Source organism: Hesperophylax consimilis, unplaced genomic scaffold (genome assembly GCF_061612785.1).
Source record: "Hesperophylax consimilis isolate HC1 unplaced genomic scaffold, BYU_Hcon_1.0 scaffold_33, whole genome shotgun sequence".
In the NCBI taxonomy this organism is placed as follows: Eukaryota; Metazoa; Arthropoda; class Insecta; order Trichoptera; family Limnephilidae; genus Hesperophylax; species Hesperophylax consimilis.
In genome coordinates, this window is record NW_028301263.1 from 1711957 (window position 1) to 1735861 (window position 23905).

A 23905-nucleotide genomic window follows, 5' to 3' on the forward strand; every position below is an offset into this window, starting at 1 on the left:
AAGAAGGAGGTAGCGCAACACGGCATAATACCCCAAAAACAAATCACTATAGACACCTGTTTTTTATGTGAATATCGTGCAAGAATCTCAACGTGAATGCATCGCAATTGGGAATCGAATCGAACCCAGCATATCTTTCTAACCAGGATAACCACTTAGCTATTGAGACCTAATTAATTATATTTTTTTGTAAATTTACAATCATAGAATGATAATGGTAATTCTCAAATTGAGATCAGATCAGAATCAGATTTCAATGGCTTAGTGGTATCCTGTAATGTGTCATGTTTAGTTTAGATGTATCGATATTATCTTCTTTTAAAGCCTGTGACAGACCAGGCTATCAGAGCGCTATATTATCGTTGTTTATATTATTGTCATTATTTACCTGTATCATCATATCGCTCGCCATACATTCCCATCGAGATTGTATGGCGAGCGATATGCTAAAATAGGCCAAGCCATGTTTCGTATAGCGTAATCACAGTGACAATTCAACACACTTTTAAAAAGTGATATAAAGTCATTAGACACGATGAGAGTTTTTTTTATACCTAACCTAACCTAATCTAAACTAACGTACTTAACCCAGTTAATAAAGTTTTTGTTTCATCACTTTCCATGACTTTATATAACTTTTTAAAGATGTGATGAATTATCATTGTGATGATTTATCCGGTCACCGTCAGCCCCATAAATGATAAAGTAAAAATAGTTCATATAATAAATAATATAATATAATATAAATAATATATGTAGTACCCTTTCCTATATCCATCCTTATTCTTAGCAGGAATGCTCGATCTTAATACATTAGAAGCCCGCCGAAAAATATTTTTAGGAAAACATTTTTTTAAGATAATCTCTGGAACTATACATAATCCACCTATTTTGAAAGAGATTAACTTATATGTCCCAGACAAGTATACTCGTGGAAGGTCCCATACCCTTTTTTATGCTCCAAAAGCGAGGACTTCTGCCTATCAGAACGCCCCAGTCAACAGAGCGACTGAACTGCTCAACGAGTCTGCATTGACCATCGACATTTTTAACGTAACCTACAGGCAGTTTAACAATTATCTTTTGACGTATGTCACAAAGTAGTGAAACTGACCTTTTTATGTGTTTTGCTATACTTTTTTTCTAATTTGTAATCTTCTCCATAATGTATTGGTGAATAACCGTTTTACGGAGAACATGAAAAATAAATAAATAAATAAATAATTCATTCAATTTTCTCTCGTTACTTCAAATTTAGACAAAACTTACTGATTACGTTTTTCTGTTAAAAACGAGACTGGATTCCTATAACAAATGAATCGATAAATAAGTTATTAGTTATGAGGAAGTCGGAACGCGTGTTCTTTATAATAATTATTATTTGGCCTCTCTTCCATTATATATATATTTTTTAATTTTTAAAAGAAAGTCAAACATTCCCGGGTTACGGATAACTGGACAATATTTGAAAATCTCCTACTACCACCACATTAAACGGAAAATGTTGCTTGTGTTGTGATGGAGGACTTAGCCAGCCGAGGAATTGAACACACTACGCCTGGGTGGGGCCCAAACGCTATGTCAACCTAGCCAGCTATCGGACAAGATCACCGACAAGGTTTATTCGGACAAGACAAGACCACCTGAGTGTTGAACACGTGTTCAGATTTTTTCTGAATAATAATAATAATAATAATAATTGGATAATTTGTAGAGCGCCGTTTTTGTGAAAAATCACCTCAAGGGCGGCGAATGACTAATATTTTATTAGGAAATGATCACGTAGTCACATTTAACAGTATAAATTCCGTACTAATTTTTCTTCGTATGCTAACATAGTTGTTCAGTTTTCCGTGAGTCAAGATTCGCTTTCATTCGTACAGTTCTAAATCTGTTTCCGCAGCCTCATTGAAAAGGAAGATGGTCCATCAGAGATGAGAGTGTGTACGGTATGGGGGAAAAATTCACACGATATGACGTCACCGATGCACGTTTAGATATCAGCCTCATCTCAACCATTCATCCGCTTGGATGCTGGGAATTCTGATTAAATGACGTGCCAAGTTTATTATTATACTATTATTGTTTATTTTAAGCTTTTCAATATGTATAAGAGAACTTTATCAGGTGAATGTGGTAGTTGTTTATAAAACGTACTCAAAATGAGCCTAAACTGGCTGTCGTCATTGCTGATACCAACACTGATAAATATGGCAGTGGATACCTGGCAGAGAAAATATGGTCAAAATGAGGCTAAACTGGCTGTCATCATTGCTAATACCATATGGACAATAATTAGAATGGTTGAAAACCGACGTGGACAATCTATATGTACAGTTCCTTCACCACCTAGGATTCTTGCAGCAGAGTCTCCATCTTCTATAATAATAATAATAATAACATAGCATTTATATAGCGCAGTTTTGTGTTGTTTCACTTCAAGTGCGCTTAACTATAATAAACTTAAAATAAAATTTCCTATTGTGTTCCTTTAAAAATTTTTTTTTACAGAATATGAAATAAAGAATAAACGGTTTACACAAAAGCAGAGAATAAAATTTAACAATTTTCTATCTTCGTCGAACGTCACAGCGGTGCTGCCAAGGTCTGTTATCTATGTGAAGATATTGTGTCAGCGCTCTTTATTAGCAGCAGACACATGTCAGCGCTATATTAGCAGCAGACACATACCTGAACGGATGACGAACCTCGTGCTGGCACTGTTGGTGGACGCGATAGACTCTCGCTGCAGCAGCTGGTACAGTTCCTTCACCACCTAGGATTCTTGCCGCAGAGTCTCCATCTTCTATCTTCATGTCACCTGTTCCTGTTCTTCATTTTACTTTACTTAACTTCACTTTATTTTGGTAATATTTATATATATGTTTCATACCTGCATCAACTGTAAAGCGCCCCTGAGGTGATAACTCACAAAAGCGGCGCTATAAAAATTGTCCGATATTTATTTAACTAACCTTCAGGCAGAAAGGTTTTACCGCCAAAAAACTCTGACTTGGTACACACTCCTTGCTTCATTCACATTTACATATACGTTATCTCATACAACATACCCTTTTGTTATTCTCATCTCCCACATACTCTTGTTTTATATACCAACTCTTGACATGACCCAACGCAAGTATTTGTAGTGCCATGTCTATTAGAATAATGGTAACAAAATTATCAAATGTGTTTAGTGGCGCCATCTATATTGAAAATTGAAACAATAAAGATTATTCTTTTATCTTTTGTCTATTGCGAAAAGCAACGTGTTTTAATAGGTTAGGGGCAAATATCCATATATTTTTCGGTTTTTACTGTGTAAATTTAGTATAAAACAGTCGAAAATTGTTGACTTTTCGTGGAAATATGGCTGTAAACTATTTTCATAGTATTGAGAAGCTGACAAGACACCAGAATTATGATCAGTGGAGTTTTGCGGTCGAAAATCTGTTGGTGCTTGACAACCTCGCTAACTATATCAAGTCGGAGCGGGGAGCCAGATAAAAATTTCGAGTCAAAAGCATCAGATGACGCAAGAGCCAAGGCGAAGCTAGTTTAAACTATTGACCCTGGATTGTACGTGCATATTAAGGAAACAAAAAACAATTTTAGAGTTATGGATTAAACTGAGGTCTATGTTTGATGACTCAGGCTTTTCTCGTAAAATATCTCTACTAAGACATTTAATCTCGTTACGACAAGAAAATTGTGATTCCATGACTTCATACGTCACGCAAGTGGTCGAAACAGCTCAGAGATTGAAGGGCACAGGATTTACAATTACAGAAGAATAGGTCGGATCGTTACTTCTCGCAGGTCTGCCAGAAAAATTCATGCCAATGATTATGGCGGTGGAGCACTCAGGAATGCAGATTACCACCGATTTAATAAAATCTAAGTTGACTGATATGGAGGTTTCAAAGAATGACGTGGATTCCAGCGGCGCAGCATTTGCAGCAAATAAAAGCTACAAGCAGAAATTTAAAAATGGCGCGACGTCATTGAAAAATTCAAAAGTGACAGGTGACAAGACCATCACTTGTTACAAATGTAAACAGACGGGTCATTATCGAAACCAGTGTCCAGTGTTACAAAAAAAAACAAACAATCAAATGCTGTGTAGTTTTTTTGAACGGAGAATACAATAAAAACGAATGGTAGGTACATTGACAGTGGCGCAAGTGCACATATGACGGCCAACAAAGAGTGGATAAAACACGCAAATTTTACGCCATATTTATCAGAGATAACCGTCGCGAATAATATGAGAGTGCCAGTTTTGTGTTCCGAAGATGTACAAATAATAACTAACTGCAACTACGATATCATGGTTAAAGATGTGCTTTGCATACTGAGCTTAACAACAAACCTGTTGTCAGTGAGCGAACTAATCAAGAACGGAAACAATGTTGTTTTTGGTGAAAACAAATGCTACCTACATACGATACGTAACACTAAGAATGTGTTGGTGGCCACAGGAACGTCAATAAATGGAGTGTACAAGCTAAACATCAAAGTAGCAGATTGTATAATGGCAGCACCTGCTGTAGCAAATGCAGATCTTTGGCACAGGCGGTTAGCGCATATTAACAGTAATGATTTAAATAAAATGAAGAACGGCATTGTAGATGGATTGTCCTACCCGGGTACCAGTGATATGACAATGGCGAAATGTGTGACCTGTTGCGAAGGTAAACAAATGAGGTTACCATTTCATCATGTTGGAAAAATAAGTAGAGAAATACTACATACAATACATGCAGATGTATGTGGTCCTATGGAAACGAAGTCCATAGGTGGTGCTAGGTATTTTGTCTTGTTCATTGGATCACAGTCGTATGACCTTCATATACTTCCACGAACATTAAAATGAAGTCTTCAAGATATTTAAGAATTTTAAAGCAATGACTGAAAATAGTCAGAAAACAAAAAAAAAATATTACGCACAGATAATGGTGGTGAATTTTGTAGTGGTGAGATGGAGAATTACTTACTCAGAGAAGGAATTATACACCAGAAGACAACTGCATACACACCTGAACAAAATGGTGTTTGTGAACGGGCTAATAGAACTATTATAGAGAAAGCGCGATGCTTACTTTTTTATGCGAAATTAGAAAAAAAGTTCTGGGCTGAAGCAGCTAATACAGCAGTATACCTAAAAAATAGATCTGTAACTTCAAGTTTGGGAAATAAAACACCCTATGAAGCGTGGTATAAAAAGAAACCAGATTTAAGTCATATACGCCTATTTGGCAGCCCCGTAATGGTCCACATACCGAAGGAAAGAAGATTAAAATGGGACAAGAAGGCTAAAATGCAGATTCTTGTAGGATTTTCAGAAATAGTAAAGGGATATTGTGTATATGATACCCATAAAAAATATTAAAACTATAAAGAGAGATATAATAGTGATAGAAGAAGAAACAGAATCATCGGAAATCAATGCAGAAAACATAGCAGAATGGATACAGGATGATGTTGAATTTGAAGGGCATGAGTCTACGGCAACAAACGAAGATGGCAGAGATTCAGTGGGGAAGTCTTCAATGGATGAATCTCTCCAAAATTCAAATACATCTGTATATTTCGACCGGTCAGTGGTTGAGTGGGCATAGCGCTTGGGTCTCACCCGAGCGTCGCGTGTTCGATTCCTCGGCTGGCTAAGTCCTCCATCACAACACAAGCAACATTTTCGGCTTTCTGTGGTGGTAGTAGGAGATTTTCAAACATTGTTGGGTTATTCGTAACCCGGGAATGTTTGTCTTTCTTTTAAAAAAAATAAAAAAAAATATATATATACTGATCCGGCTAGTGAAAATGATGACGATACAAGCATCACAAACATAGAGACAGATATCTCAATCAGTGAGTTGCAACCAATTCCAGAATTACCAGAACAGGAGAAGAGAATACGAAAACCTCCGGAACGTTTTGGGTTTGGTAATATCTGTATTTCCAATTCCAATCCAGATGTCGAACAAATAGACTTCTCAGAAGCGCTGAATGGACCAGAAGCTGATCAGTGGAGACAGGCCATGCGAGAGGAGCTTCAGTCATTCGAGGATAACGATGCGTGGGAAATTATTGATATACAAAGTAATGGATTAATTGTGCAAAACAAGTGGGTGTTAAATAAAAAAAACTAGATGTGAATGATAAAGTGCGGTATCGTGCCCGACTCGTGGCTAAAGGTTTTACGCAACGACATGGTATTGATTATGAGAACACTTTTTCTCCTGTCATAAAACATTCTGCGCTGAGAATGTTATTTGCTCTGAGTGTACAGTGGGATATGGACATAACACATCTAGATGTGACAACAGCTTTTTTAAATGGAAATTTAAAAGAAAATATTTACATGTCAATTCCAGAAGGTTTTGTAAATAAGCAAATTAGAAAGGTCTTGAAATTAAAAAGAGCTATATACGGACTGAAACAGTCTGCTTTAGTCTGGTAAGTTTTTAGATTCTCACGGCATAACACCCCAAAAACAAACAACAAAAATGCTTTAGTCTGGTATGAAAAAGTGAAAGATTGTTTGCTGAACTTTGGTTTTAAAATAAGTAAATTTGAACCATGCTTGTTTACATTTTTTTATGAGAATGTCAAGATTATTGTAGCTATATATGTTGACGATTTCTTAATTTTTTCTAATAGTATTGCAGAAACAGAAAAATTAAAAAATGTATTAAGTTCTCAATTAAAATTAAAAGATTTAGGTCCTGTTAGACGTTACTTAGGCATGCGAATTAGTGTAAACAAAGAATGTAAGACTATAACTATAGATCAGCAGGAATATATAGAGCAATTATTATTAAGGTTTGATATGTCCAATTGTAAAACTTTAGATACCCCCATTGAGAGTAAGTTGAACATAGAAAAGGCTGAAAATTGTGTAGTAAACATTCCATATCAAAAGCTAATTGGAAGCCTTGTGTATTTGGCAGTTTGACTAGACCAGAGTTGTCGTATTCCCTTAGTTATCTCAGCCAGTTCAATAACAGTTAAAATGAAACTCAATTTAGTTATGCTAAACGAATATTAAATTATTTACAAAAGACAAAACACTATTGTTTAACATATTGTAAGGAAAATGTAGAGCTGACAGGTTTTGTTGATGCAGACTGGGCTAGTGATAGTCTGGATCGTAAGTCTTATACTGGGTTCTGTTTTGTAATGGGTGGTTCTGTGATTTCCTGGCAAAGTAAAAAACAAAAGACTGTCTCCTTATCCAGTATTGAGGCAGAATATGTTGCTCTCTCAGAGGCATCTAGAGAAGCTGTTTATTTCAGAAATCTTATATATAAACTTACTGATAAAAAATGTGTAATTAAATTGAATTGTGATAATCAAAGTGCATTAAAATTAGCAACAAGTCATCAGGCACATGCTAGATCAAAACATATTGATGTTCGGTATCATTATGTTAGAGATGCAGTTAAAAATAAATTAATTAATATTGAATACATTTCAACTCAGGAAATGCCCGCTGACTTGTTAACCAAGGGTCTTTTGTCAACTAAGCATTATAAGTTCATGCACATGCTGGGAATTAAAGTTAAATAAAACAATATGTATGTATTCTGTTAGGACCCTTGTGGTTTGAAAAGTCAACAGATGTCGCACATTAAAAATAAAAAATAAGATAGGTTTATCTAAAAGACGCTGTCTGGATTGCATTTAGTTCGGGTTGAATCTTGCGATCATACATAAAGATAGTTGCCAATAAAAAAGTGCGGTGAAAAAATGAAGACAATGTTGGTAGTTCTTATTCGAAGTATGATACAGTTAAAAGTGACCGAGGGGAATAGGGTCCCATTAGCGCAGTTGGTAGAGCATTGTCCCGGAAAGACAAGGGTCCTGGGTTCGAGTCCCAGATGTGACCGTTTCCTTTTCTGATTTTTCTGTTTCAGATTTTCGTTTAAAAATCACTAATATTGTCTTCAATATTTAAAGATTATTCTTTTGTCTATTGCGAAAAGCAACGTGTTTTAATTGTTCCAGGGGCGTTCTCATTTTTTCTTCAATTCAGTTGCTGAGATCAACTGAAATGCAAATTTCACAGTCTTCTCCAGTGCAAAATGGAATTCACTCTGATCCATTTTTTCAATCAATCATGAAAAATGACATCTCCTCCCAATTTCCTATTCCCCTCAATCTTTTATTCAATATTAATAAATATGCTAATGGCGCCAGCAGTTTTAATTTTCACAATGAATTGAAATAACAAACCGTTTCTACAAAATTCTTCTCAAGAGTCGAAATAAAATTTACCCGAACGATTCACAGAACATCAGCTTACACGCTCTTTGCTTCCATGTTATCTTCAAAAGTTTACAGTACCTATCTTAAATCTATAAAGCATGTTGCACAGCAATTTAAATTACTACACACATGTAAAGTTGCTATTATCTCAGCACTACTTTCAAAGCAGCCTGTGTAGATTATCTAATTAAATGTACTAATATATTGGATAGAGCAGGTTTCTAATGAAATTTATAGTTAAATGGCGTATTACTAATGGACAATGCAGATCCCTGTATTACGTTAATTTTAAAGAATTGATTGAAACAATAGACCGCAGTCAATCCATTTACACATTATATAATTTCTATAGTTATATGTACTTAACATTATTTTGACAACTAATTTATTCCTTTTTTTATTTTTACAGGAATTGCAAAGAAGCGATGGATGCCTTTCCGCGAATACTTTATCCTCAAGTTGGGCGAAGATGCCACAGCAGGGAACCTAAGACCTTTCACTACAACAGCCAACGGACAAGAAATTAACCAGAAACTTCACAACAAGAAGGGCCTCAAAATATGCCACCTCGAAAGCTTCAACTGCCTGAATTCTATTTCCCTCGTTTTCCACGAATTGCAACATTACAAAGTACAGATCAAACTGGGAACTGATAGCGACTTTGAAGTAACTCACTACCGACAAGAACTTTTACTGGGAGATATACACTCAAGGATTGAAGGAAGAGCTTCGTACAAACCAACGTCATATCAAGTGCCATTGCTCAAAGTAGATACATCGATTGCCGATACTCTTGGACTAGAAAGCGACTCACTCATCCAAAGTGAATCGTTACTCAACATCGACCCCAAAGGTGTAGATGAATCAAGAGGTCGCGTTCGTGAAAAGGGCTTCGTTGGCCATTTTGATGCAGGAAAAGTAGAACACATCGACTCTATTGCTTCATCAAAGGACGCTAAGAATAAAATGAGTGAAAAGGTTTTAAAAAAGAATCTGGATATCTTCCATCATTGTCCAGTGTGTTCTCAAATTGCAGCAGCAAATGAAAAAAATCCCCCTTACTTGATGACGAAACCGATACTGCCGCTCTTTCTTACCGGAGAGTGGGTATCCTTAAATTGTGAAAACAGACCCATGGGACTCTATCTGACTAGACATTTCAAATTCTACTCAGGCGATAATACTTGGATTGTCGAATACAAATTCTATACTGATACAGTTTGTTCAGGAACTAGTTTTTCTGTAACAGCGGCGGGGCATTTTAAGAAGGGAAAAAATAATTATCACATGCCTGGAGCATCGGAAGTGGATTTCCATTTGGAAAGAGCTTCCTCGACTGTGTTTGATCCTCACATGATGCAGCATTTGGAGAAAGACCCTGTTTGTGGTTTAGGTGGATGGAAACTGGGAGTTCCACCTGAGATGTCAAGTACGCACGGCTGTGCAACTTTAGGACTAGTTGTACCGAGCATTGAGTATGAACTATTAAAGATGGAGCTTGATTTCCAAGGCTCTCTCCTCCTGTTTATGGGACAAGCGGACACGGACAACAGAAGAAGAGGAGTTAAAGAGAGACCAACAGCGTATCAGCCACCTATGGTACATTGCCAAAACCTTCCCCCATACTCGGAAAGCTTAAGAGACATTTTGAGCAGTTCCTTGTACAGTGCGGCGTCTAAAACTTTAACAGTGAACTTTATTTTCCTGTCGATTGTAATTTTATCTTATTTTTTGTGAAGCTGAACAGTTTTTTTTCTTATTGATCTCAACAACCATAAGAAAAGTTATAATTTAATTGTAAATATAGATTAGATTAGATGTAGGTGTTTATTTTATTTAAATTGAGTATAATTATGTTTGTATTTATTTGTAAATATGGTGTAATTTAGTTTATTGTATAAATTTATAAATATGTTTTCATATTCTATGCATGCCCTTGAGGTGTTTTTGCACAAAAACGGCGCTATACAAGTCATCCAAGTATTTTTATTATTATTATTATTTGTGTCGTATTCAATATCTCCGTGAATTCTGTGCCTTCATTAAGATACCTAATTAAACATAATTTTAGGAAACTTTTAGATCAGTGTATTCAGAAATATATGTTAATCAATATATAAACAGTATTTGTTCATAGAATCTAAAAATAATTTATTATCAATAAGTTTATTTGTTCTGAAATACGAACATTGAATTTGGTCAACACCAACCAGTTATTTTATTAATTTTCTTTGTTCTAAAATATGAATATTGAATTTGGTCAACGCCAACCAGTTATTAATTTTTAATTTATTTATTGTTTTTGTGTTTAATTCGTAGAACTCCATTTAATTTTTTTATAAATTTAATTTAGATTAAATTTGATAATATTATTATTAAGTTCTGCAAGTGTTTTAGTTTTTTATTATTGTGACAGCTGTTTCGGCTTACAAGGCCATTTTCAAACTGTGGTTAGTCCACATTGAGACGACGTTTTTATACTATTTCAAATGTAAATTTTGAAGGTGCATACATTGATTTATTACTGGTTACACCGATGACATGATCTATTGTTGGTTAAACCAATCTATGTTTTCCCCTCAGTGAATGGTAATGGGTTCTTAATTATTTACTAATGACTTTTTGTCATTATTATTTTTTTGTCATGTTTGTCCGATGTAAGTGGCGTTACAATCGGCGTGGTCACATTTTAATTCATATATGCCACTGTTATTAATGTTATTAATGTTATTATGAATTAAAATGTGACCACGCCGATTGTAACGCCACTTACATCGGACAAACGGGGAGGGCATTCTCAACTAGATTCCAAGAACATATTATACGATGTTATAATAATAAAAACACATCCTCAAAATTCGCAGAACATCTCTTGGTGAATAATCATACCCCACTTAACAACAAGGGTCCTAAACCATTGCATATAGAAAAAAAGGGCATTAGATTAAATTTACTTGAACAATTAGAAATCAATAAACGAACGAATGACCCAAATTTAACACTAATTAATAAAGTACGGAAAATAATTTACTCACCACTTCTTAGTATTTTCACAAAACCCAAGCAGTATAATGCACCCAAATAATTCATAGCAATAAAGTCATTAGTAAATAATTAAGAACCCATTACCATTTACTGAGGGGAAAACATAGATTGGTTTAACCAACAATAGATCATGTCATCGGTGTAACCAGTAATAAATCAATGTATGCACCTTCAAAATTTACATTTGAAATAGTATAAAAACGTCGTCTCAATGTGGACTAACCACAGTTTGAAAATGGCCTTGTAAGCCGAAACAGCTGTCACAATAATAAAAAACTAAAACACTTGCAGAACTTAATAATAATATTATCAAATTTAATCTAAATTAAATTTATAAAAAAATTAAATGGAGTTCTACGAATTAAACACAAAAACAATAAATAAATTAAAAATTAATAACTGGTTGGCGTTGACCAAATTCAATATTCATATTTTAGAACAAAGAAAATTAATAAAATAACTGGTTGGTGCCACTGTTTATATAATATAAAATTATATAAATTATAAATTTTATCTAAATTAAATTTATAAAAAAATTAATTTTTAAGTTTCTTTGTTCTGAAATACGAACGTTGAATTTGGGCAGAGCCAATCAGTTATTAGATTTTAGAATGATATAATTTATTTGATTTATTATTCCCCTGTATATAACTTTTAAAGTCATCATTGCAGTAGCGGCTCGTGACTTTTAAGTGAGATGTTTATTACAGTGCTGTTATTGCTGAACTTTTTTTTTCTTTTTTTTTAATTTTAGGTTAGGAGAAAAGTCATGGGCCGCCTTTGCGCTAATGTGTACATAAATGCGTAATGTGTAATATACGAAGTATCAACAAAAATTTGCGCTAATGTGTAATATACGAAGTATCAACAAAAACTTCGATGAACTTCAAATACTAATTAAGAATCTAAAAATTAATCTTGATTTAATTATCCTCACTGAGTGCTGGATAAAGGATAAATATTCACCCTTACATATTAATAATTACACCTCATATGCAACCAATTTGAATTACACAAAAAATGATGGTGTGATAGTGTACATTAAAGATGACACTAAAACTGAAGTCAATGAAATAAAATTCCCAAATGCAAACTGTTTGAAAATCAAAGTGGGTGATGAAACCACTATATTAGCTCTGTATCGATCACCAGCTACAACTAATATTAATCAGTTTCTTGAAACGCTTTCTAATGAACTCAATCTTCTAAAAAACAAAAAAAATGTCTTCCTCATCGGAGATATAAATATTGACATACTAGAAAACGGTCATCCAAATAGAACTGATTATCTGCAAACACTGGCCGCCCACGGACTTGAAAGTTTGATAAATAAACCTACGCGTGTTACAAATGACAGCAAATCTTGCATCGACCACATATTCAGTAAGACTGTTAAACCAACCAACTCTATCATATTCACCTCTACTATAACCGACCACTATACAACAATTTTATCTATTACAAAAAAGAAAATACAAAGATCGCAGCCCTACCCAATTATCGTGCAGAAGACGGAAACCATATGGAATGAAGTAAAACAACAATTACTAAATACAAACTGGATAAACCTACTGGAGAACCTTGATACAAATAGTGCCTGGAGTAAATTCATTGAATATATAACTCATACCATCATGTCAAATACCAAATCAATAGAAAAAAAGATTTCACATAAAAATCAACATCTTAAACCATGGATAACCCAAAGCGTTATAAATTGCATTAGAAAAAGAGATGAACTACACAGGAAAGTTAGTTTAAATCCTTGTGATATTTTTATACAACGATATTATAAAAGATACAGAAATATTTGCAAAAATGTTGTACGCAATGTCAAAGAAAATTATTATAAGAAAAAAATAGACGAATGTAACAATGACCCACGCAAATTATGGAAGATCATTAATGAATTTACAAGTGCAAAATCATCCCATAACAAAAGCATAGATGAACTAACAATTGAAAATACCCAAATCTCTTTCGAAAAGCATCCGGACAAAATTCTCGAATACGTAAACGAATTTTTTACAAATATAGGGTCAAAATTGGCAAAGCAAATCAGACATCCAAAAACTAGCATTTTACCAGAAGAAAAGGAAAGTATGAACCAGATAGATAAATTAAAGTTAACTAATGTAACCAATACTGAAATCAGAAACGCAATTGTATCCCTCAATGTTAATAAATCATCGGGAAATGATATAATCTGTGACGAATCAAATTGCGTCACAAATAAATTTGAACGTTAAACTAAGTATGTCCCGCAGTGTGCGCCCAAAGACAAAGAAAGTGTTGACAGACGGGGGTTGTAAAGAAAGAAGTGTGTGGTGCGGGGTAGGGCGACGCGGTGTAGGGCGACAGGCCCTACGAGAGGAACCAGGAGAGTATATAGGGAGACAGGAGAGAGACGAGCTAGTTAGGAAGAGGTTCCTAAGAAACAAAGAAAGTGAGTTGTACAAAGTGGACAATCGATATCGCCGGTTAAACTAAAAAGTGAAATGGACATTACTAAAAAAGGATAATAAACGAACGTATTGTAAAGTGCTGTTGCGATTTAAAGTGTCAACCAAACATTGCAAAACTAACAGTTCAACGGATAGTGCCGCAAAGTGCCGATGTATCTTGTGAACATTAAATAGTGATAAAACAAAATAATAAACACTGCGCGCCACCCACTGCCCACCGCCACAACCCCATTGTTGCATTCGGACGACACCGCGCCTGGAAACGCCCCCGCGGAACGCAGAAGATTCTACGAAGTTAGTTGTATCCGATCCATATGACAATTAGTTAAGATTTAGATGTAAGTAGACATAAGCATAATTTAGATTTAGTATTAAGATTTGAAAAACCTAATTAAAATCGAGACTTATAATTATTACATGTTCTTAATTAAATTCACCTCCCTAGTCCACACCCAAGCAACCCGAATTGGCGAGAAGGCAGAACATACGAATTGGTAAGTATAAGAACAGCAATATATTTAAGTATTATTCTGAGCTAGATGCCGGAGGAGATGTTAACGTGATCATTGTCACAAATCTCAAATAAAACAATAAAACAACTCCAAAATGAACTGACCTTCCCTTTGACATACTTGGTCAATCTGTCTATATCTACAAATGTATTCCCCTCATGCCTTAAAAAAGCAACAGTTATACCTATACATAAAAGTGGTAACAAAAAGGATATATATAACTACCGACCCATAAGTCTCTTAAGCTCCTTTTCAAAAATCTTGGAAACTGTAATGAAGAAGCAAATTGTTCATTTTCTTGAACAAAACAAATTATTATCACCATCCCAATATGGCTTTAGGGAAAATCTAAGCACCAATGATGCCATAGAAAATCTAACAAGCATAGCCATAAAAAACATAGATGAAGGGAAAAAGTGTTTGGCTTTATTCATAGATCTTCAAAAAGCTTTTGACACAATAGACCATAAAATATTACTAACTAAGCTAAAAAAAATAGGAAAGGCCGAAACAACAATGAACTTATTAGAGTCATATATAACAGGGCGAGAATAACAAGTACAAATTGGCAAACAAAAGAGCAAACTACTATCTTTAAACTATGGCGTCCCTCAAGGAAGTGTACTGGGACCGATCCTATTCATTATCTATATCAACGATTTAACTAACCTTACCATTAAAGGAAACATAATCAGTTTTGCTGATGATACTGTTTTATTATTTCAAGAAGAAAATTGGACGGATACATTTAATGAGGCTGAAAAGGGGCTTAGTGCACTTCAAAATTGGCTTGAAATCAACTCGCTTACCCTTAATATAAGCAAAACAAAATATATAACATTTTCAATAAACGCAAGGAGCCAACCAATAAAATCACTAGAACTAAAACTACACGAATGCCATGGAAATAATATACAATGTTACTGCCCCGTCATCGAAAAAACACAAAACATAAAATATCTCGGAGTAATAATCGACGAAAATCTCAGATGGGACCTACACATCAAAGGTATTACGGAAAAACTCACAAGCCTTATATATTTCTTTAAAAATCTAAGAAACGTATTAAATAAAAAGGATATGAAAAAGGTCTACTACGCATTATGTCATTCTCGAATTGAATATGGAATCATAGGATGGGGATCTGCTACACATACGTACCTACACAACCTGAATACGATTCAAAAAGGAATCATAAAGACCATATTGAAAGTACCAATTAGAACGCCTTCAATTGAAATATTCAATTCCTTTGACGTACCAAATGTACAGCAAATATATGCCAAAAATATATTATTGAAGTTCTTTAAAAATAACAAATCCTCTACTAGACTGTGTATGCATAACACTAGATCGAACAAAAATGATATAAAAAATATTCCAAGTTATAAAACCACATTCGGACAAAGAAACTATACATACTTTGCAACAAAACTCCATAACATCCTTCCCCAAGACATAAAACTAATAAAAAATCCTAAGGAATACAAATCATTAATAAAAATATGGCTAAAAGAGGTCAATGAAAAAACCCTAATGAAAACACTAAAAACGATATAGAAGACACTAAAAACGACATAGAAGACACTCAAAACGACATAGAAGACAAATAAACCATATTTAAATAACTTTAGTCCGCCTCGGCACAGGACCCCCTAGTGAGGAGGACTAAGAAATACAATATTTTATACTTAATTTCACCATTATATTTTGTATGTAACAATTATTTTATATAGTCGCTAAAATAAAAAAATAAAAAAATAAAAAAAATAAAAAAAAATTAATAACAAAATAGATAATATTATATCATAATCCTAATTTAAGAATAAAGGGCAAAAGTGTTCCAGTGATAAAACATATTTTAAAGTGTAAATAAATAGGTTAAAACTCAAATTATTAATTTTTTTAAAATAAATATATAAATTTATTCTGACAAACTAAAATGTATCATAGTCATAGTATTAGAGATGTGCCGATTATGACTTTCGCCGACTAGCCGATTAGTCGGTTGTAATAAGACCGACTAGTCGGCCAAGCCGATTACGGTTTCGGGGATTTCCGTAACGCTTCGTTTACGGCTGATTCGCGCGCAATCGCATACGCCGCGCCGCCTGCGAGCGTGTCGGAACATGTTTTGTTTTGTTTACTTTGCATGGTGAGTGGTTCATTTATGCTTTGCATTGTTCCTTCATTTTTGCTTGCGTAATGGTCGAGAGCGGTGTTTTCGTGTAAAAAAAATATTTTTTTTCGTCAAACAGTTCATGTTTAGAATTTTTGGATATGTATATATAATATATACATATATTACTGTGCATCTAGTACATACAATCTTGCTTTAATACTTATAACCGAGTTTGTTTATTTAAAAAATCTACTTTTTATTTTAATAATAAGAAATACTTATAAATGTTCATTGAAGATAAGAAGATATTATGTTGTTTTTAATGTTAATTAGGATATGTACTAATTTTGTTCAATAAATGTCATAATTATGTTTTCTTTACAAGCAAGTAATTTTAAAAACTGATTACCAAAGGAAAGATTGCTTTACATTTTTTAATGTATAAGACTGATTGTAAAATAAAAAAATAATATTGAATCAAGGTTTTTATTTCATGTAGTTCCCCCGCATTCATATTATTGAGAAATACATACAACGTAAGAAGCCGGATAGTCGGCGCTCTTTGCCGATTAGTCGCCGACTAATCGACGACTACAATAGTGGCCGGATAGTCGGCTTTACCGACTAGTCGGGACATCTCTACATAGTATACCTACCTAAGCCTATATTCTAAATAAATTTGAGTGAAACGAAATATTATATTACATTCAAAGAATATTTTGTACATAAAATTATGCATAAATTTTTACGATACGAAAATAATAAATACAAACAAAAAATTTTCGTCTTTCAATGTTAATCTAATTGTGTCCCTATAATTTTAATTTATTTTTATCTATTACCCACTTACTTACGATATTAATAAATACTAGCAGTTAAAAACCCGCTCCGCGGGTTTTTGCTGCTAGGCCCTGCGGGCGGCACTTCGTTGCGCTTCGCCCAGTTTGAGTGATACTAACAGTTACATTTAATAGGTAGATATTAGATCAATGGGTAGATATATAATAGAAAGACATTCTGAACCATTAAACACCCCTCACCCCAACATAAATCTCGTCAATGAGAAAAATGTTTCCTCTTCCATACCACCGAAATGATTTAATTTTTAAATCGAAATTAAATTGCAAAATATTTATATGTAATTTGAAAATAAAAAAAATATCAACATATTACAATATTACATATAACTTTGGTAAAATAATATACTCTCACCAAAAGACTGTCAAAGTAATTACATTTTTTTTAAATATATTAAGAAATATTTTATTGGGATAAGTCCTAAAAATCTACATATTTGGGTGAAATAATATTACGCTCTTACCTAACGATTGTCAAAGTAAATACAACAAAACTCTCTTAATTCTTAGGCTGGAAAACCTTACAGGTGGGAGAAATTGAGTCAAAGAACAAAACTTTTTAAGCAAGTACAATTTATTATACTTTTATTTTTTACAATCTACAACATAATATTATACACTTTCATTAGGAAAAAATCTCTTTATAAACAATATTATCCGTATACCAATCAGTCAGAATTTGTATAAATAACGATGACTGCGCTCAAACTGTCCATAAGAAAATACTGGTTCAGGAAGTAACAGTCCACCCCGTTCAAAAGTTTGTCCTTGAGATTTATTGATGGTCATTGCATAAGCTAATTTGACTAATTGTAACATCCGACAAAATGTTTTAAATTGTAGGAATGAAATGTACTGTACCTTTTCTGTTCCCCGTAATGATTTTGGCTTGAATTAAGTTACAGCTGAACTTTTTATAGCACCGCTTTTGTGAGATATCACCTCAGGGGCGCTTTCCGTTGAAGTACATCCTCATTGATTGCATAAACATGACTATTTTTAGGGCACAATAATCACAATATGGTACGTTGACTCATCACTAAGTTAGCTAGCGCCCTTTGTGGCAGCTGGACGCGTCATGCCGTCTCCAACCGCTTTGTGTTTTTTTAGTATTTTCAAGGGAAACGAGGCAACATCCCTTTGAAGTTATTTTAAAAAATCAGTGAATCAACATTTTAAATTAACTTACCAATTAGTAATCAGAACTTAATAGTAATGTGACTAAAGTGCAGTGTTTCAAAAATGAATAATCGAAAATTGTGCTAAAAATATTCTAAACTAAATTCAATGATATTTTCGAAGGAAGCAAATACTTTGGGGTGTGACATATTGAATGAGAAAAACATACACTTAGTAAGACGCCACTTTATTTTTGAATTAATAACAATAGCCAACCGGGTTTCGCTTGTCCCAAGCTTCATCAGGACTAAATATCAACTAAAGCAAATTAGATACAGGCACATATAAATATAGGTAAATGAAAACAATGAGTGAAAGAGATACAAAACAGATAGAAAGAGATGCAAATAGAAAATGTGGAGACAAATTATTAAGGATGATGAGGAGGGTGGGGGGGAAGGAAATAACAGTTTCAGCGGCGGAATAAATTTAATATGGGACTATCAGATAAATTAATTTGGTTATTTATTATATTTAAATTATTATTAACTGCTTTTTTTATTTCAAGGGCTTCTAAGTTGTTTAATCTAATTCCAGATCCATTTTTATGCAATATTTTAGTTCCCGAGATTTTATCGAATGAATGATTAGATTCTATTAAATGATTCGCGAATTCTGAAAAGGCATTATTGTTTAAACATCGTAAATGTTCTTTTACTCTTAAGTTGACATTCCGGGCCGTTTTTCCGATATAAAAAGCAGAACAATCATTACAATTAAGATTATATATGCCCGAGTGGCTTAGTTTGTCGTCTTTGTCTTTAGTATTAATTAAGTATTTACCTAAATTATTATTAGTGTAAAAAGCGGGTTTTATTTTACACTAATAATAATTTAGGTAAATACTTAATTAATACTAAAGATAAAGACGACAAACTAAGCCACTCGGGCATATATAAACTTAATTGTAATGATTGTTCTGTTTTTTATATCGGAAAAACGGCCCGGAATGTCAACTTAAGAGTAAAAGAACATTTACGATGTTTAAACAATAATGCCTTTTCAGAATTCGCGAATCATTTAATAGAATCACCGCTTTAAATCACCGCTGGCAAACCTTTGTTGCCAATCGTGTAGCAAAAATACACGAAAATTTAAACAGTAGTCATTTTTATCATGTCGCAGGTGCTGATAACCCTAGCGACTGCCTGTCAAGAGGTATGCTACCATCGCAATTGATAGCAAATGACATTTGGTGGAATGGTCCAAAATGGCTTTGCCAGCCGCATTTCGAGTGGCCTATTTCACCATTTAAGCACGCAAATTCAGAACAGTTACCGGAATTGAAACCCAATCAGTATGAACAGCCAACTACTTTTGGCTTATGCTCTCGTGTAGCTGATCCACCCGAAATGAAACCTAAAACCGATAATCGCCTCAAGACAATCGTGTCACCTTTATTATGCACGTTGGCTTCTCGCATTCATTCGTGGTCGAAATTAATTCGAATTGTCATTTACGTGTTTCGCTTCATTTGGAAATCGCCGCGTAAATTTGAGTTAAGCCATATTGACATTGCAGAAATCGCTATTATAAAGGCAGTTCAGCAAGTACATTTTTACGATGATAAGTCAGTGAACGACGGGAAGAAAGTACGGCAAGTTCTTGCTAAATTAAATCCATTTATTCAGGACGGTCTCCTAAGAGTAGGAGGCAGATTGAGAAACGCCGAACTCGAATTTGATAGTCGTCATCCTATTTTATTACCCGCTCATGATCATATAGTTCATTTTATAGTAGATTATTACCACACTAAGAACTTGCATACGGGACCCACCTTACTTATGTCTCTGTTGAGGCAAAGGTTTTGGATACTTTCTTCGCGCAATTTGATTCGGAAACGCGTGCATCAGTGCAATACATGCTTTAAAGTCAATCCCAAACCGCAATTCCCAATAATGGGAGATTTATCCGCTTGCCGCGTCCGCGAAGCTAGGGCCTTTCTGCACACGGGGGTCGACTACGCTGGGCCGCTTCAAATAATCCCGCATAGACGTCGGGGTGTTAGAAGCCAAAAGGCATACATTTGCTTATTTATCTGTCTGGTGACCCGCGCGGTTCACATTGAACTCGCTTCAGACCTCTCGACCGAAGTCTTTCTCAACGCGTTCAAACGTTTTCTATCCCGTCAAGAGCCTGTAAATGTAATGTATTCTAATAATGGGACAAATTTCGTAGGAGCTAAATCGCATTTGAAGGCTTTATTCGAACTTTTAGAGTCACCGGACTACAAGAAAGAATTCTCAGAAAATTTGTTGGAAAACCGTATCGAGTGGAAGATGAATCCTCCACAAGCACCCCACTTCGGTGGGATCTGGGAGAGTAACATTAAGTGCATTAAATGTTACTTAAATAAAGTTGTGGGTACATCTCTTCTCACGTACGAAGAGATGCAAACGGTTCTTCATCAGATTGAAGCTATTCTAAATTCACGCCCATTATCAGTGCTCAGCGTTACCGATGTTTCGGCTCCATTGCCTTTAACACCCGCGCATTTTTTAACGCTCACTCCATTACAATCTTTACCCGCTGCTGATTTGTCAGATGCGCCAGTAAATTTGCTGCAACGAAAACATCTTGTCGATCGTCTCGTCCAGACTTTCTGGAATCGATGGCGAATGGAGTATCTAAACACGCTGCAATCGCGTCAGAAATGGAATACAAATTCGAATCCAATAACGAAAGGCACCGTGGTAATAATTAAGAGTGACAATATCGCACCACTACAATGGCCTATTGGCGTAGTGGTAAACGTCCACCCCGGCGTAGATGGGGTGATCCGCGTTGCGGACTAACTCCGGAACATATCGCAGGGCAGTCGTTAAACTCTGTCCCCTGCCTACTGGTTACACAAAAACTGGTTTATCTTTGAACGATATTTTACACACGGGACCAAGCCTACAGAATGATTTATTTTGCATTCTTCTGAATTTACGCCTTTTTCCTATCGCAATATCCACAGACGTTCGTCAAATGTATTTATGTATAAATGTTCGCAAAGAAGATCGTCGTTATCAACGAATTTTATATAGATTCGATCCGCAAAAGCCGCTTCAGACTAAAATCTCTTGCCACTTATAATCTGAATAACATATTTCATTCAAAAACCGTAGCTCACAACGCAAACAATCTGACAGTTTTTATAGAAAAATATTCAGCATCTATCGCCGCACTAAAACTATTGGGAATAGAAGACCTTTCGGATTTTATATTACTACAATGCGCTTTGCAGAAGTTAGAGTCGCAAACTGCACAAGCATTTGAGCTCTCAGTTCGAGAAATTGAGATTCCCACCTGCAAGCAATTGGTGTCGTTTGTGCAAGATCAGGTCAAAATTCTGCAACGAACTTCAACAACTCGTGGACCTTACACCGCAAAATAATAAAATGTTGCGGCGTGATTGGACTGTAATTGCGGTATTTGTGATATTGTTTGATTGACTTACCAATATCTCCAAACTGTCGGCACCTTCCACTTTGCTCTGCTTTAATCACCGGTGGGGGTAATTGTTAGTATTGGAGGAGGTCAAGGAAAAGGAATAGTGATATTAGAATTGCGAAATGGTTCAATGCGTTATAGATTGCTATTTTTATGCACTATTTCACGGCGATATTTTGCAGTATGACATTTGCCGTTTACAGCGCGGCGCGGTGGTTTTAATAACTCAAGATAGGTTATGCGGAAAGCGGTTGTACTTGCGGGCGGCGCGATACTTTAACAACTTTATTTAAGTAACATTTAATGCACTTAATGTTACTCTCCCAGATCCCACCGAAGTGGGGTGCTTGTGGAGGATTCATCTTCCACTCGATACGGTTTTCCAACAAATTTTCTGAGAATTCTTTCTTGTAGTCCGGTGACTCTAAAAGTTCGAATAAAGCCTTCAAATGCGATTTAGCTCCTACGAAATTTGTCCCATTATCAGAATACATTACATTTACAGGCCCTCGACGGGATAGAAAACGTTTGAACGCGTTGAGAAAGACTTCGGTCGAGAGGTCTGAAGCGAGTTCAATGTGAACCGCGCGGGTCACCAGACAGATATTCTTGACACGCCCGGAGATAAGTTGTTTGATAGAGTCTCATGTTTATTTTATTTGATTAATTATTTTAATAATTGTTTTTAATAAATTAGCGTCTGTTGATATTAAAACATTCTATTATTTAATCTTCCTTATCAGTTCTCATCACTACCTACCTACATTGCGTTAGTGCGTGTGCGTAGATGACTAGATTATTGTATTCGGTAATTTACCAATTAATTTCACAATCGATAGATCCATCATTAATTTATACAATTAATCTCTTCATCACCCATCCATAAGCGGTAATGTTACAAAATGTTAATTTCAAAAATTGTGTACAAGTGTACAGTTGCGTGTGGTTCTTATTTTGACAATAAAGGCATTTTGATTGCGTACTCGTGTAAGTATGATGTGTGCGGAGTTGAGCTGTGCGACCAGTTCCACCCGAACTGGTTGAATGTGTGTTGGCGGTGTTAGGTCCACGAGTTGTTAAAGTATCGCGCCGCCCGCAAGTACAACCGCTTTCCGCATAACCTATCTTGAGTTATTAAAACTACCGCGCCGCGCTGTAAACGGCAAATGTCATACTGCAAAATATCGCCGTGAAATAGTGCATAAAAGCGAAGCTGCGACTCCACTATATATTTAGAGGTGGTGCAGAGCTAAAGCCCTATGCCACACGCCCAAAGGACCAGTCCCAAACTACCCCGAATGATAGATTATGGGACGATTTATGCATCCGACAAACCTGATGGACAGTGCAATAATCAAAGGTATAAATCTGGGCTTCTGGAGCACAAGATAAGCCCAGATTGGAAAGCAGGAAAGATGGACTCACCCGTTGATGACTATCACACGTCTCCAGGAGTATTAGTTGATTTCACTTCACAAAATATATGTATAACCGCCCTGTCTGATATTAATTATCACTCCGAACTCTGATAAGCAACTGACACCACTTGTCAGATTTTACATGTGTCGCAACAATATTTTTAATATGGTGACATTTTGGGATGGGTAAAAGGGTAGGTAGGACATTTGCAGGATTTGGTATTGACATTACACTTGTCCATTAAGCCTGTGGATGCATACCTAACAATCCCATATATATTGCGCGAACATTCTCCCGGCGTTGAAAGTACCTTCCGAAATTTTAAGTACTTTCAAATAAAGTAAAAAATTAAATGTAAAACGAAGTAAGATGAAATATAAATATTCTAATCAATACGCTATTAATATTACAAAGTTAAAACGAGAATTTATAAAATAATGAAATAAAGAAATAATACTTATTGTGTAGGCAAAGGAGACAATTTTACGACTGGTCGTTTAAAGTTCCCGGAAGGGGTCCTTACGCGTGCGACACGAACCACTCCGTCTTTACCAGGGAACACCTCCTCAACAACGCCCACCGGCCAATAAAGTGGAG

At 35.1% G+C, this 23905-nt stretch overlaps 1 protein-coding gene across 1 annotated transcript in view; it reads left to right on the top strand.

Moving 5' to 3' along the window:
* Positions 1–23905, top strand: part of LOC149409221 (uncharacterized) — a 67487-nt gene that overhangs the window by 24840 nt on the left and 18742 nt on the right. The window contains exon 4 of the mRNA XM_089650048.1: positions 8681–9984. Coding sequence (XP_089506174.1) covers positions 8681–9984 — 1304 coding nt within the window. The remainder of the gene's footprint in view (positions 1–8680; positions 9985–23905) is intronic.